The sequence below is a fragment of the Pelodiscus sinensis genome, chromosome 2, assembly GCF_052426305.1.
Source record: "Pelodiscus sinensis isolate ZL-2025 chromosome 2, ASM5242630v1, whole genome shotgun sequence".
NCBI lineage: Eukaryota > Metazoa > Chordata > Testudines > Trionychidae > Pelodiscus > Pelodiscus sinensis.
Window position 1 is genome coordinate 134,839,583 of NC_143053.1, and position 16,032 is coordinate 134,855,614.

The 16,032-nt window shown below is 44.1% G+C and overlaps 1 protein-coding gene across 1 annotated transcript in view; it reads left to right on the top strand.

Moving 5' to 3' along the window:
- Positions 1–16,032, top strand: part of DNAH5 (dynein axonemal heavy chain 5) — a 246,615-nt gene that overhangs the window by 30,768 nt on the left and 199,815 nt on the right. Inside the window, exon 2 of the mRNA XM_089776436.1 lies at positions 15,446–15,580. Within this exon, the coding sequence (XP_089632562.1) occupies positions 15,446–15,580 (135 nt within the window). The remainder of the gene's footprint in view (positions 1–15,445; positions 15,581–16,032) is intronic.

The following is a 16,032-nucleotide window of genomic DNA, read 5'->3' on the forward strand; positions in this document are numbered from 1 at the left end:
AGCCCCAGGGTGGAAGCACCCTTATTAACTAATCAAAACATTATTTGATTAGCCAAATAATAGACATTTTACATCCTTAATGGAGGATAGTATCTGCTGAAGGGTATGTCTACACTACCCCCCTAGTTCGAACTAGGGGGGGTAATGTAGTCATACAGAGTTGCAAATGAAGCCCGGGATTTGAATTTCCCGGGCTTCATTTGCATAAAGCTGGCCGGCGCCATTTTTAAATGCCAGCTAGGTCGGACCCCATGCCGCGCGGCTACACGCGGCACGGACTAGCTAGTTCGGTTTAGGCTTCCCAATCCGAACTAGCTGTACACCTCGTTCCACCTAGGCTAATCCGAACTAGCTAGTCCGTGCCGCATGTAGCCGCATGGCACGGGGTCCGACCTAGCTGGCATTTAAAAATGACGCCGGCCGGCTTTATGCAAATGAAGCCCGGGAAATTCAAATCCCGGGCTTCATTTGCAACTCCGTATGACTACATTCCCCCCCCTAGTTCGAACTAGGGGGGTAGTGTAGACATACCCGAAGAGAAGTAGGCCGGGCTATGAACATATTTGGACTATTCTTGTCATGCCTTTTCTTTGTTGCCTTTCCTCCATGGCCTTAAAAGGGTTGGGGAAGAAGACCTAGGGGAGACCCCCAGAAGGGGAGAATCAGGAGATCTGAAGAGGAAGCTCTTAAGCCCCTGCTATTGCTACAATAGTCCTGGTCTGGAGCACATTTTACAGAGATTGACTTGTTTTCCCTATAGACCACCAAGGAAAGGCTAAGTGAATGCCAAAGACAAGGGTCATAGGGGCTAGTGGTCTTAGACTGGGCACAAAGCTGCTAGACTGCTAGTGAACTGGTCTCAGACTTCCTTGGGACACCAGTGACAAAGTACCAAGCCAGAAAGGATCACCAGTATACATGAATAAAAGGTCGGTTAGGCAATGAAGAGGAAAAATGGTTCATCACCTCATTCAGCAACAAAGTAGTGTACTGGCTGGCTGGTGAGTCACCATATTTAGCACCTAAAAAAACCTGAAGTACATTATCAACTAGGCTGTGTCTAGATTGGCCAATTTTTCCGGAAAATCAGCCGCTTTTCCGGAAAAACTTGCCAGCTTTCTACACTGGCCGCTTGAATTTCCGCAAAAACACTGACTTCCTACTGTAAGAAATCAGTGCTTCTTGCGGAAATACTATGCTGCTCCTGTTCAGGCAAAAGTCCTTTTGTGCAAAACTTTTGCGCAAAAGGGCCAGTGTAGACAGCTGAGATTTGTTTTCTGCAAAAAAGCCCCGATCGAGAAAATGGCGATCGGGACTTTTTTGCAGAAAAGCGCGTCTAGATTGGCCACGGACGCTTTTCCGCAAAAAGTGCTTTTGTGGAAAAGTGTCCGTGCCAATCTAGACGCTCTTTTTTGAAAATGCTTTTAACGGAAAACTTTTCCGTTAAAAGCATTTCCGGAAAATCATGCCAGTCTAGACATAGTCCTTGTGTTTCCAAACAGGAGGACATTTACCCCTTTAACATGTACCTTTGCTTTGCTTGATTTAAAGCAACATCCATGTTCAAGTTAAAACTTTTTGTATGTTAATAGATATTTATCTGAAAAGAAATAATCCGTTATTTGTTATTTTCACTTGAATCTGTCAACCTGAACCAAAACACTAAAAATAGTGTTTCCTTATTTAGAGAAGAGGTCTACTATAGTGAAGGATGGGTGTCCTTTTCTGTTTATAGTTAAAAATCAGTATATTTCAACAAGCTGGCTACGTCTAGACTGGCATGATTTTACGGAAATGCTTTTAACGGAAAAGTTTTCTGTTAAAAGCATTTTCGGAAAAGCGCATCTAGATTGGCAGGACGCTTTTCCGCAAAAGCACTTTTTGCGGAAAAGCATCCGACACCAATCTAGACGCGCTTTTCCGCAAAAAAGCCCCGATCACCATTTTCGCGATTGGGGCTTTTTTGCGGAAAACACTACTGTGCTGTCTACACTTGCCCTTTTGTGCAAAAGTTTTTTGGAAAAGACTTTTGCCCAAAAGGGAGCAGCATAGTATTTCCACAAAAACACTGACAATCTTTCATGAGATCGTCAGTGCTTTTGTGGAAATTCAAGCGGCCAGTGTAGACAGCTGGCAAGTTTTTCTGGAAAAGCGGTAGCTTTTCCGGAAAAAGTGGCCAGTCTAGACACAGCCCCTGTGTTTTGCTATTCTGAATAACTTTTTTCAGCTACTGTGTGTCATGTAGCGGATCCTTTGTGCTAGTGTATGCTGCCATGCTTTTCTTCAAGTTAGAGTCCTGACAATAGGGATGTAAATGTGTAGTAGACTACATAATTAACCGATAAGCTCTGGCTTAGCGGTATATCTTGTCGACTACATGCACTCCCTTGCCCTTGCTGCCTCTATATCAGAGGCAGCGAAGGGCAGGGAAGAGGGAGCTGGTGCTGGTGAGGAGCTGGCTTTAAGCCACAAGCACCAGATCTGCCTGCCCCCCCTCCCACCTCTGTGCTTCTGCCTCTGATGGCTTTCAAGCAGGCTCCCCATGCATGCCGGCTCCGAGAACCTGCCTGCCCCCCTCTTGCTGCCTCCTACAGAGGCAGCAAGGGGAGGCAGGCAGGAGCCAGTGCTGGGGGGGAGCCGGCTTAAAAGTCAGCTGTGTAGACAGTGCCAAATTTTGAAATGAGCTATTTTGAAATTACCTTGAAATAAGCTACTCAATTTGTATAGCACAAATTGCCTAGCTTATTTCGAGGTAAGGTTGCTGTGTAGACACACCCTTGGAGGTGTCAGTATTACATTATTAAAACTTAGTGAAGAGTACACTATGATCCTGCAGCATTTATGAATGTGTCATTCAGTGAAATAACAATGATTTTGCTTAAGAATTACAACAGTAGGGATAAGGGGTGAGTTTTTGTTTTTGATGCAGTATAAGGAAACAAATTGCTTTCACAAATATGAGACTATCCTGGATAATCTTATGGAATTAAGACTAGGTGTTTTAAGAGTTTACTGTATAATGGGATTATATTTGTGTCCACCAGAGAGAGAGACTGGACTACACCTTGCAGAACCTAAGCACAGTTAGGGTGATTCAGCAAGTTGACTCAGGTCGAATGCTTCCAGAGAGCCACCACCATCTAGAGAGAGACTCAGAAGTAGTGGTTCAAACTGGATTCTCCAGGGGTCAACAAAGGATTTTTGGTTAAATAGCCAGAATTTAAACAGACTCAGGCCTTTCTTTCTGACCCATCCAAGTTGGTACAAGGCAGGGGACTCAATTCTTAGGGAAGGGCTGGCAGCACTTTGGGCTGCTGAACCCATTGAGGTTCTGCAGCTGTGATGGACTTGTGACCACAGAAAAAATCCCTGGGTGGGATTTGAAGGACTAATCACCAGCCAGTGCCTTGTTGGCAAGAGGGGGTAATTTCTAACGTTAGCATACATGTAGGCTTTTTAATATGTTTTCTCCCTAATGCTTCCAACTTAAGAATAAATGAATTTGCTTACAAAGGGTGTCACGGTAATGGAACTATTGCAGTTGCAGTGTTTATGGTCTCTGGGGAAGAGAAGTAAAGCAGGCCTGCTTAGCAGTTAGTACTTCTCTGGGGAATTCACAGTGTAGGCAGAAATCTTGCACCCTAGAAATATCTTGGTCAGAAGTGGGGGAAATATATGTCTCTGCCCAAGAGGGGTGATATCTGAGGAGACTGGACCAGGGAGGGATATGTGTTTTCAGACAAGAGAACACACTGGTAATGATTTTACTTAAAGAAGTGCCTTTTGTGTACTAAACATTAGGTAAGTGCCCTGAAATACCTGTCAACTGATACGCAATTCAGAGCAAAGAGTTAGCTTGCTCACCCTTTGGCTGTTTTGTAGGCAAAGAGAAAGACCAGGAACAAATGCAGAGGAAAACACAAGTGTCTTGATGGCCATCACAGTCCTTATATGAATTTGTCTAACCTTTCATTTTGGGGTGTGTAAAACTAACCTAGATTTCCATGACATTGTGTGGTGAGATGGAAAAAGGAATTTGAGCTTTCTGTCTGGGAAACAAATTGAGAAAATACCGGACATATAAATGTCCGGTATTTTCTAATTAAGTAAGTTTTATTATTATCATGAGTATCAGCAGGTAGTTGCGAACTGCCTGGCTGGGAGACGTGCTCACACTGCACGAGTGTGTCTACCAGCCAGGCAGTACGCAACTACGCAGTAGAGAGGAGAGGGGCGGGGCCGGGGCGGGATGGAATCCCTGGGGCCAGACTCGCCTGTGCGCCCCGCTGGGATCATGCGTGGGACGGGCAGCACACTGGGATCTGTGTGTGCCTGGGCCAGCCCCGCTTCCTGCCGGCAGGTTCCCTCCCGCTCTTCCCTCCTGGCCAGTCCGCTTCCCCTAACCCCGTCCTGGCAAGCCCCGCTGCCCCCTCCCTCCTCCCGGACAGCCCCGCTCCCTGCCGGCCGGTTTCCCCCCCTGGCCAGCTCTGCTCCCCCCAACCCTCTCCCGGCTGGTTCCCCCCCATCCCGTTCTGAGATCACATATGTCTGGTATTTTTTTGAAACCCATCTGGTAACCCTACCTGCTGAAAATACTTGAAGAGGTAAGGCTAACTATTCAACAAATATTTCAGTGTGTAATTGAGCAGGAATAAGAGGAAAGAGGAACACTATGATTGACAGAAAACAGCCATAAAATTGTCTAATAGTACTTTTTCAGTTGTTCAAAGACTAAGGTCTCAGTTAAAGATCTGTGCAAGAGGCTTCTTTCCTATGTTTCTGTATTCCTCAAAGAGTCATAGCTGACAAAGAGGCAAAGATTTCTGTTCAATTGAGGCCTTTGTTAATAGGAGTAAACAAAAATCAAGATAAGGTGTGTTTAAAATGACTTGTACAAATAGTTACCCATTGAGCACAATTATTCTGATACCAAACAGTGTTGTGCATAAACAATTTTACCTTAACAACAGAGAGATTGGCTGCTGTTAGCTGTATTTCCAAGCTCATGCTCCAGACATTAAATTATGGTGGTTAGTGGCTGTGATTTTTGAATCAGTTCAAGTTGGGCTGTAATTAATAAAAGCACACATCAGTTCTTGATTCAAGAAACACTAATCTAAACTTTGACAGCTGCTGACTCTCCAAGAGGTCTGTTAGTAAAAAAAGACGGTTGGAGGAGGAATGTAACAGCTCAAAGAAACCTATATGACATGTGGATTGAAAACGGACAACTCTTTCTTAGTGTCCTACATTGATTTAATGCAATGTTTAGGACTGGAAGAAAACAACTTTGGAAACAAAGTGTCACCAGAGTTTTAAAGGTAAGGAAGAGAACATTTATACTAGCATCAAAAAAATCTAATAATCTTGAAGATTTGTCAAACAAAATCTAAGGAAGGAACAATTACAAATAATTTGTTAAGAACAGTAACAAGTTGGTCTGGTTTATCTATATGTATGATTTAGCTGCAAGATTTAAATGGTCCAAGATTTATTTTTTTATTTATTTTTAAATTTTAGGAATAATAGGATTCATTTGGGACTAGAACTAGCTTGTTGTGACGCTGGAGAAATCACTTTACTTGAGCATCAAATTGCTTATATGTAAAATGGCAATATAACTTGGTTAAACTTGTATGTTGAAGAATAAATTCAGTCAATTATATTAAACTAGCCAATTAGCCCGTCATAAGACGGGATTTTCAGGTCTCTCCTCCACGTCCGTCTTCTCTCCTGAGCCTACGGTCTCTCATTCCATCTCTCTTTCTCTCTTCTCTTCCTACTGCCTCCCCGCCCCCTCTCAGCTCTCTACGCCTCCTGCCTCTCTCTTTCACTTCTCCTCCTCCTCCTGCCTCTCACTCAGGGGCATGGAGCCCAAATGGCTGTTTGGGCTACGCACTCCCCGTGCTGCATGGGGGGTGCAGAACCCAAACGGTCGCTTGCGCCGCTTGCTTCCACGCGGCGGCCTGGCTGAGCGGCGCAGAAGTCAGCCGAGCGCCACGGTGGGAGGCGAAGGGGGGCAGGGCAGTGACGTTCACAGCCAGGGGGCGGGGTCTGGAGCCGCTGTCACACCGCACGTCACCGCCCCACCCCCCTTCGCCTCCCACCGTGGCATTCGGCTGACTTCTGCGCCACTCAGCCGGGCCGCCGCGGGAGAGCAAGCGGCGCAAGCGGCCGTTCGGGCCCCGCACTCCCCAGGCAGCACAGGCCACCCAGGGGGAACAGTCAGCATTTCAGGCAACAGCTCCGCCCAGAGGGAACAGCCAGCATTTCAGGCAACAGCTCCGCCCAGAGGGAACAGCCAGCATTTCAGGCAACAGCTCCGCCCAGAGGGAACAGCCAGCATTTCAGGCAACAGTGCCCCCCAGAGGGAACAGCCAGCATTTCGGCGTTACAGACTCTCAGACACTGGGCTACTATATATATGATACTTAACTTCTCTTCAATTAAAAGATCTTTTACTTTAACACAGTTTTTCCGTCATTTTGATGTGACTATATTTATATGTGGTCAGAAGGTCTACTTAGTGCAGGCTATTTCGTTCAGGCTTCATATTCTTGCTGGACTGTCAGAGATCTGGTTTAATGTTTTCAAAAGTATATTAAATGAGATCCCTGAGACTCCAGAAAAAAAAACCTAATGTATGATACTCAAGTTGCTTTCAGACTTTGAGTTTGGAAGTGAATTTTTAAAATAAACAAACCACATTTTTTTCTTCCATGTAGTAAGGATCTTGGTAAACTAAAATAGTTTGATTTCTTGTCCAGATACATTATTTTCAGGTTTTCATCTTCTGAAGATGATGATTTTCAGGTAAGGGACCGTATGTGAGGTGTAATTTGAAATAATTTAAATGAAAAATGCATTATTTTAGAAGTTCATCCTGGTGCTCTAATGCTCTTTGCTATGGCTCACTACAAGTTCCAAGGTACCCTTTCATGAAATGTCTACTTGATTGTGTGGTATAGATTAACAGTCTGTTTTGCCATACACTAACTCACCATGTAGAGAAGCCCTCGATATATTTACTAGTATAGCAAAATATATAGGCGTCCAAATCAAATAACTCTTCTGTGTACTTAAATAATTTGTTCTTGTGAAGCAGGACCTTCTCAAATGATAGTCCCATTATGCTTTAAGGAGTGAGGTTATTTTAAGTAGCAGGAAAACTTTTGATTAGCCTTTGAACAAGAATAGAGAGCTGCTGCTGGATAAAGTTTCATGACACTTGAAATAATTTGCCTGCAAATGGCAAGATGGTAGGAGGTGTGAGGGTGGTTCTGAAGTATTGACGGGAGAAACTATTTTTTCGGTGTTGGGCCATGATAGACTTGTGCTTTGGCTCTTGGGATGAGATATGCCAGGCAGTCCGAATCCCTATTGGTAGTGTTCAGACTGCTTAATGCTGAAATATCTGGGTTGCTGAGTGTATAATTGCTACTGAGAATATTGCAGACTCCTATGATAAATGACATAACTCTGGATCCCTCTGGACTGTTCAGTGTCCATTAGGTAGAGTTTGGATATTATGCTGGTCTGCACATGCAAGCTTTCAGATATGATTGTGCCTTGGCTCCACTGTACGCCTTGCATATATTCAAATTACAGTTACTGGTGTAGGCTTGCCACCAGTTAATCTGTTTTGCACTTTAGTTGAGGCTATTGATCCGTGATTCATATCACTGATGGCGTTTGGAGCACCCTGCTCTTTTCTTGGATCCTTTGACTTCTGTTAACCTAAACTATGGTTTGTTACACAGGGATACCTTTTCTTAATTGCTGTGTCTGCAGTCATTCGCTCACTACTTCCACTCTACTTCTGTGGCAGCTGTTGTATTTATTATGCTTTTCCATGGATATTGACTAGTTGTCTGTTCCATGCTTTTTATCACCTTGGTTGTTGTGAACTCAAGGACTTCCCAGGAAAGAGTTGTGTACCAGAAATCAGGTTAGTTATTAGCCTAGATCATTAAAAAAGCCCTGCAACAACAACAGCAACAACAAAACCGTAATAGGCTCTTCAGGTTATTAGTAGTTGCACATTATCAACAGTGACTTCTGGGTCTGTTACCATGGGAGATCTCCATTACAATGTAGTTTTCTGTTCTACTGCCTTAAGGACGCATGGAAACATAATTACCAACAGAGTTAAAATTGGCTTTCCTGATGGTATGTAGGAAGTGAAAAAAGGTTTAATGAGTAACGCCTAAGGAATGACACCTTTGCTGGTAAATGTTACAGTGGCCTGAGTGAAAGAATGATTACCCACCCTATTCTAAGGGTGGCTTAAAATGGATAAAAGCTGAGTCGTTTAGCTTGCCATCATGAACATTTGCCCTTCTTTGAGAGTACTGTGTGCAATAACTCAGGAATAAAGTTATGTAGCACGATGGATTACTATTGGTATTTCAAAGAAATCTGTCAGTAAGAGCTTCATTTGCTGTCATGGTGAAATAGTCCAATTTAAATGTGTGCATTGTCAAGTCTAGGCTTGTCTTGTGCAGAAAGACTTTAGAAACTTCTGATAATTCTAATAATATTTTATGTATGGAGATGAATAGGAAACAAATGTTAACTAATTTGTATATATTAAAACTTCTTAAATCTCAAAATCTAATACACATATTAGAAACATAGGCTTGACATTAAAGACTTGACTTTACCTTATGTTTGGACAACTGAATGGATATAAACGGGCTATAAAAAATCTACTTTTGGATACTTTTTGGGACTATGTGAGGGGCAGGGATTCCCTCTAGTCCCCACTTCAGGTCCTTATATTACCTTCCTCTCCATTCTGTAGCAGATGCTGCCCAAGGAGGTTCTTAGAGCAAACAAACAAAAGAAAAGTCCTTTCCTCTCTTTCTTTCCATATGGGAGAAGGGAATCCATAGGGAATTTCCCTGATCTCTTGTGAAAACAAATTAGTATTAGCATGTCCCTTTCTCCTCCAGTGCTGTACTCTGAAACTGTAGGTTATAGCTCATGAGTTTGCATCTTTCGTGGCAGGATAGGGGAGAGTGACCTGTAACCAGGGAGAAGGGGCTACACAACGTATAGTTCCCAAGGGAATCCACAGCCACTTTAAGTGCAAATGTCTCCTTTTCAATAGACCACACAGTATTTCCTTAAATCATGGACTTTGTTATAGCAGGCAGGCTGGGTATATAAAAATTGGCTTATGTGACACATTACTATACTTGAAAGCTTTGGAATTGATTTGTACTATAAAAGAAGTTTTGGTAGGGAATATTTTGTTGATAAATGTTATGGTCAATTGCTTACCCACAGTTTGGTTTGTTATGAAATATACTCACGAGACCACATGACCAATATCAGTCAGGTTTATTGTAGAAATCAATAATAGTATAGTACAGAAAAAAAGTTTAATGTGATAGCAGTTTCCAGGAAGCTGTCTTGTGTAGCTTTGTGTCTTCTTACACAAAAGGTGTGCTGCCAAAATTACACATCTCAGCTCATCATAGAACACTAGAACTGGAAAGGACCTTGAGATATCATCAAGTCCAGTCCCCTGCCCTCATGGCAGGACCAAGCAGCATCTAGATCATCCTTGACAGATGTCTGTCTAACCTGCTCTTAAATATCCCCAGCTAAGAGTTTTTATAGGACGACTTTACATTACATCATGAAAATCCAACACATCAGTTTGTTCCAGTTCCTTAGCTTGTTGTTCTGTTTCTTCCTTATCTTTGTTTTGGATACCAGAATTCTAGGTACTAGTCCATGAAGGTACCTTCCCAGCTTGTACTGAGACAGACTATTAATGAATTTGCCTTTGATAAGTTTCTAACATTCTAATGCCAAAGATGACGGCAGCTTTGCAAAGTACTGTGGAGTTCTTAGTATAAGTGAATGGGATGATAAAAAGACCAATTCAGGCCTTCTAACTGCTAGAAATATATATGCTGTATAAAGTTATACTGGTAGGCTGCATCTAGACTGGCATGATTTTGTGGAAATACTTTTAATGGAAAAGTTTTTCTGTTAAAAGTATTTCTGCAAAAGAGCGTCTAGATTGGCATGGATGCTTTTGCGCAAAAAGTGCTTCTGCGCAAAAGCATCTGTGCCCAGTATAGACGCGCTTTTGCACAAGAAAACTCCGATGGCCATTTTAGCCATCAGGCTTTCTTGCGCAAAAAATTAAGGTGCCTGTCTACACTGGCCCTCTTGCGCAAGTATTCTTGCGCACGAGGGCTTATCCCTGAGTGGGAGCGTCAAAGTATTTGCGCAAGAAGCACTGAATTCTTACATTAGAACATCAGTGCTCTTGCTCAAATTCAAGTGGCCAGTTTACGCAGCTGGCAAGTTTTTGCGCAAAAGCACTTGCTTTTGTGCAAAATCTTGACAGTCTAGACGCACCAGTAGTGTGTACTCAAAGGATATTACTCCCTTTGCTCCGCTGTACTGTGAATGTTGGAATACCTGTTCTATGGAGCAGGAAACATGTCTAACACTGCTGCTCCCTTTCCTCCCAGCTGAGGGAATGGCAGCATGCAGGGATGTTTCTGCTGAGGCTTTTCCCCTCTTTTCAGTGTAAAACCTTAAGGTAAGAAAATCTGCAATTAAGGCTCGCTAGGAACCTCACTCCAGCCAGCAGCTGGAAGGGTATATTCAGCACCGGATTTATGATAAATACGCTACAGTTTAGGGCCTCATGTTATGACGTGCCTCTAAATGCAAAAAAATTACTAAATTTTATTTTTTGGGGTAATACAATGAGGCCTTTTAAACTCGAGTTTAGGGACTTAGCATGTCGTCTGGCACTGGGTATATTACATGGTTGTGGTGATTTTTGCATCAGTTAATGAGATTACCTTGTGCATTAGTTGATCTTTCCTTATGCTGTCTTTTAAACCAGAAAACTGTAAAGAGAAATATGTTGTAGATAACCATTTTAAAGCCTTGTCAAAAAACAGCTGGCCCAATTGAGCCCTGGTATAACTTGAGCTCTTATCTCCAAATGTTTGAATATTTCGTGTACTGCTCAATAGATTTCCTACAGGAAAGGACCAATCTGTACAAAAATACACACTTAGAAACCTTGCCTACCAAACTTTAGTAATTACTTTATTATGAGCACTTGTGTAACATGCATATTAAATTAAGTACACCTGTTGAGTTAATAAGTCAGTAACTGTTGCTAAGTTTGCAAGTAGCTTTGTAATTGTTGCAACCTAGATTTTCAGTAGAAGATTCAGGAAGTATAAAGCATTATGCTGAGACAGATTCCTCTTTTTTTGAGAACTCATTAGGTTTATAGTAACAGTTTTTTGTTCCAACAGTATTTAAATGTAAACACTTTATAAATGTTTTACAGCCTTCAGGCATGCCTATATCAACTCTGAGTAGCACATAAGAAACAGTAGACTAACCGTAAGAATAGCATAACCGTCAAAAACATTGGCTTCACTGGCATATTGTTACCTAGCAGCAAGCAACAGGGAAGCATTGTATATGCTGTGTAGATGCTTGGGGAGGTAATGAATACCAGTCATCCTCCCATAGCTTCTGAGGGTCCAGTAGGATCACCCACGTTAAGGCTGGGGAGCATCCTGAGCCTGTTAGCATCAACACTTGCTCCAAAGCATTCTTGATCCACAAGTCTCCTCTGTTCAATCCAGGAGTCATAAGGGATCTCCCATGTTCCCTACCCAGAAAAGGAGAGAAATCGATTCCATGATTGCCACCAAGTTGTGATGTCATGCTTGGAGTTGGACATCTCTGGTAGGGAGCGTGATCTCAGATTTTAAGAGGTTAATCAACAAACAAAAATACAATTTGTTTACAACTTTAAACTAGTGAACAAAACTATAATTGCTTGTTTGCAACCCTGGAAATGAAGACCTCACATTTCTGTATTAGTTCCTTTCTTGTCTTACCTCCATCATACTCATCCTGGGTTGAAGCAGGCAAGTATTCTTAAATTTGTCTCGTGACTGCTGACAGGTTATTGGCCATTGAGGGACTAATTCTTGTGGGTACCCTGGATTGAATGGGTTTTTCCTAGGTAGGGGAGGGGTATCAGTGGGAGGGACAGAAAAATCATGATGGAGCCCATCACATATTGGAACTTACTCCTCTGTCAGTTTGATAACCATCTTCATGGGCAAATGAACATAAAGTACTAGTCTTTTGACAATCTTTTTTTGTTTTTGTTTTAAGGACAAAATGAGCACTGTCTGGTAATATTGACAAATGTGAGATGACAAATGTGAGCCGGTCCCAGCAACGCACATCAGTCAGGACAAATTTTATGGAGCATAGCCTTCAGGGTCCTGTTGAAACACTCTACTAGGCCATTTGTTGGTGGTGATAGACAGACTTTCAGATCATTTTGATTTATAATAATTGGCAGAATTGCTACACCATCTGAGACATAAAGTTTGTCCCCTGATCCATTAGAATTTCCTGGAGGTCACCAATTCAGGCAAAGATGTTCATGAGCTCGGTTGGTACTCGCTTGGCACTCGGGGAGCGTAACAGCACCACTTCGGGATACCAGGTTGTGTAGTTTACTACAACGAGGATGAACCGGTATCTGGCAGTGCTCTTCTCAAGAGGGCTGACTAGGTCAACTTTGAGCGACTAGATCAACTCCTTTCAAAGGGTAAACTCATGAGTGAGAGAGATTTTAGCAGGGCCTTCTCCACTAGCTGTGGTGTGGTGAGCTGATGTTCCAGACAGGAGGCACAAAAATCTGCCACCTCCCTGTGAACCCCAGACCAAAAGAAGCAAGCCAAGATCTGGGACAATATCTTTTCCTTCTCCAGATGTCCTGCAGTGGGTATGGCATGAGCAAGTTGTATGACCTCCCTCAAGTAAGAGCGAGGCACCAAAAGCTGGTGGCACACCTCTTCAGTTTGTGGGTCCTTCTCTACCCAATATAGGAGGTCTCTCTGAATCTCAAAATGGGGGAACTGTCCCACTTGATGGGGAGGTAGGGTCTCTCCATTCACTCCGGCCACTCTGGCCACCTGATCATATGTTCCGCTCAAGGTGTCATCGGCTTGTTGCTTTCCCACAAAAGTCTGAGAGGCGACTCAGGATTGTGATTTTGGGCAATGGGCCTGGCTCCTTCTACAACTGGCTGGGGGTTTAGTCCACCTGGACTGGTGCTGGGAGTTGGGAGGTCCAGGATCTGTAACTTTCCTCATATCTGCAAGAGTCACTGTTTCTGATTGACCGGCCTCTAAAGACTGGGTCAGGGTTCTATGGAAGGGGATTTCACCAGTTCAGTCAGTAGTTCGCCAAAATATCCCCACTCACTGTCCAATATCACTGGATAGGCAAGGGTTGGGGCCAGGACAACCATCAAGGGCTCTTTGCACCTCCCTACCCTTCAGGTCATCTGGGTGCGGGGTAGGCCTTCACGTCTCCATGGACACACTGATGTCTAATGACGCCTTGAGGAGGGCCATGGTTAGGCACCAGAGTGTGTCATACCAGGGAATGAGCACAACCAGAGTCAATCGGCCCAGTTGCTTCTGTCCCATTTATCCACAGTGGGATGGTCAGCTTTGCGGGGTCCTGATGGCATGCTCATATTTGTGTGGCTCAGCGCTTCCCCCAGCTACATTTCATGCACGGGGAGTCTCTGGACCAATGTCCAAAGCCCCCACATATAAAATACAAGTCCCAATCTGGGGTGGCCTTAGGATTGTCTCTTCTGGGTTCCTGGGGGACGGGTCTTGGCAGGTTTCCCTGAGTTTAGGGTTCAGTAGGGGCCCTGGTTTCATATCTGGTGGATGCATGGTCTCTCGAAAAGGGAGCTGGGGGGGCTGGTCCTGAGCTCGGGAGTTGGGGTATGTGTGTACCCCTCAACCTGTGAGCCCTTTTGGCCCCGGGGAGGGGTAGAAGATGCTGAGGTTTGCCCCGGACCTGCAGACCTTGGATGGTTCCGTCCATCAGGGTCATAGTGCACTTGATCGCTCTAGGACCCAAAGAAGGCATCATCCCTAACGATCTGGCCACCACATAGTTCTCCATCAGTTGGATGGCGGTGGCCATGCTATCTGGGTGGTTCTGTACAACTCCCTCCCTCCCACAGAGGGTAGGATCTGGGTAAACTGTTTGAGCAGGATCTGCTCGGTGATTTGCACTCCTGTCTTTGTCTCTGGCTTCAGCCATCTCCAGCAGTTTCTGGGCAATGAGGCAGAGTCAGGCTCCTGGCAGGTACTGTTCTCCCCGGAAGCATTATCTGAATGTCACCTCTGAGATGTCCAGGGCATCAAGGACTGCTGCTTTGACCTGGGCATAGTCCTGAGCTGCAAAGGTTCTAGTGTGCAGTCTGGGCTACTGCAGTCAGGTATGGGGCCAGCATGGCCGCCCATTGTGCCCAGGCCTACTGGGCCACCACGGCCATCTGGCTCAAATGTTTCCAGAAACATCTCTGGATCATCTGGCTCCACCTTGGCAAGCTTGATAGAGGCCAGAACAGATGCAGGTGCAGGCAGCTCAGCTGGGATCATGGGTTGTAGCAGGGAAGTCACTTGTTGCATCAGCTGCTGTTGCTGGGCTGCTAATTCTCTGATTAGCTGTTGCTGGGACATCTGTTTTAATAGCTGCGGCTCTTGCTGCTGCTGGTTGGCATTTTGCTCTGCCATCCACATCCGCAGCGGCTCCATCTCCCTTAAATGGCTGGGCTTACACTCACTTGATCTACTGCTGTCTCTTTCTTTAATAAGTCCCCCCAGCAGGGCCAGGTCAGTGCCCATATCTCCACCACTTGTGGCAGGTCTTCCTGGTAGCAGGGTTGGCTAGTGGTTAAGCCCTGAAATTAGCTGGCAGTGCAGGGGGTGCAGAACCTTGCTGTTGATGCCCGGTCTACAAACTCCAGCCCACTATATTAGTATATTCCTTAAGTTCGGGATGTGGCCCCAAAAATCTAGACTTCCCCCTTAGTTAAGAGTTCTAGCAGGTTCCCCGTGTTTGGTCAGAGAGTGGGATTGCAGGCTTACTTGCTCCTGTGACTGGCTAAGTGGATGGGCTTTGGTTCCTGTCCTACAGACTGCAGAACCACGCTCCTGTTTCCTTGCTGATCAGCACCTAAGTGGGCCAGGCTCCTTCCTTTTGTCCTCCCTCCAGGCCTGGCATTGGCTACATGTAAAGTGGGGTGGGGCTAGCTGGGCCAAATGGCTTAGTTTAACCCTTGTAATGCCAGGCCCTCCTCACTTCACTCCCTCACAGCTATATAACATGCTTAATTTACAAAGTCATAGGCTAAACAGGATGGTTGAACCCTATAGATTAGTTGTACTGATTTAAATTTCATATATTTTCACAAGTAGAATTTGGGGTTTAAAACAGGTCAGCTGTAAATAAACCCGAATAGAAGGAGATGTAACCTGAAAAGTGACCAAATAAAGTTGTACAAGTCTCTTGATCAGTTTTAACTTTCCCCCCAATGTTCATTGTTTTCTTATAGCAAAAGCTCAAGGAAGAGAAGGAGGCCAAAAGAGCTCAGCTGGATGGCAGGCATGATTATATATTGGATATTGTTGCTTCCTGTGTGGACCTGGACAAAGCAGAAGTGGAAGATGCTATTCTTGAGGGTAACCAGGTAGGCTTAATTTTATCTTTGTAGAATCTGAAGCACATTTTCTGGCTTCAGAGTTACTATGGTAACTTTTATAGTTGCTGTCTATTAACTTGTGTGTGTCTCTGGGCCACCAGACTCCTCTAATTGCTTTCCACTCATCTTGCACTGAAGTTCTGCTATATTGCACTTCCCACGTGTTAGGCTACAGAATACCAAGTTTAAAATACATAACTGAGCATGTTCAAAGTTTACAAGGGAGATTAACTTTATTTGGAAGGAAGTAAATCCCCTTTTATGTTTAATGATATCCTTCATTTTCCATTTTCACAATTGGGCCTCAACAGAATGGAAGATCAACCTAGGGTTAAATGTAGACTCCCTCCGCTGTTTAGCAGAAGAAGCTTCTCACAAAACTGAAGTACTTGTTCTGTGGGAGATTTTCAGTGACCCATTGCTAGTGATCACTGGGGTAT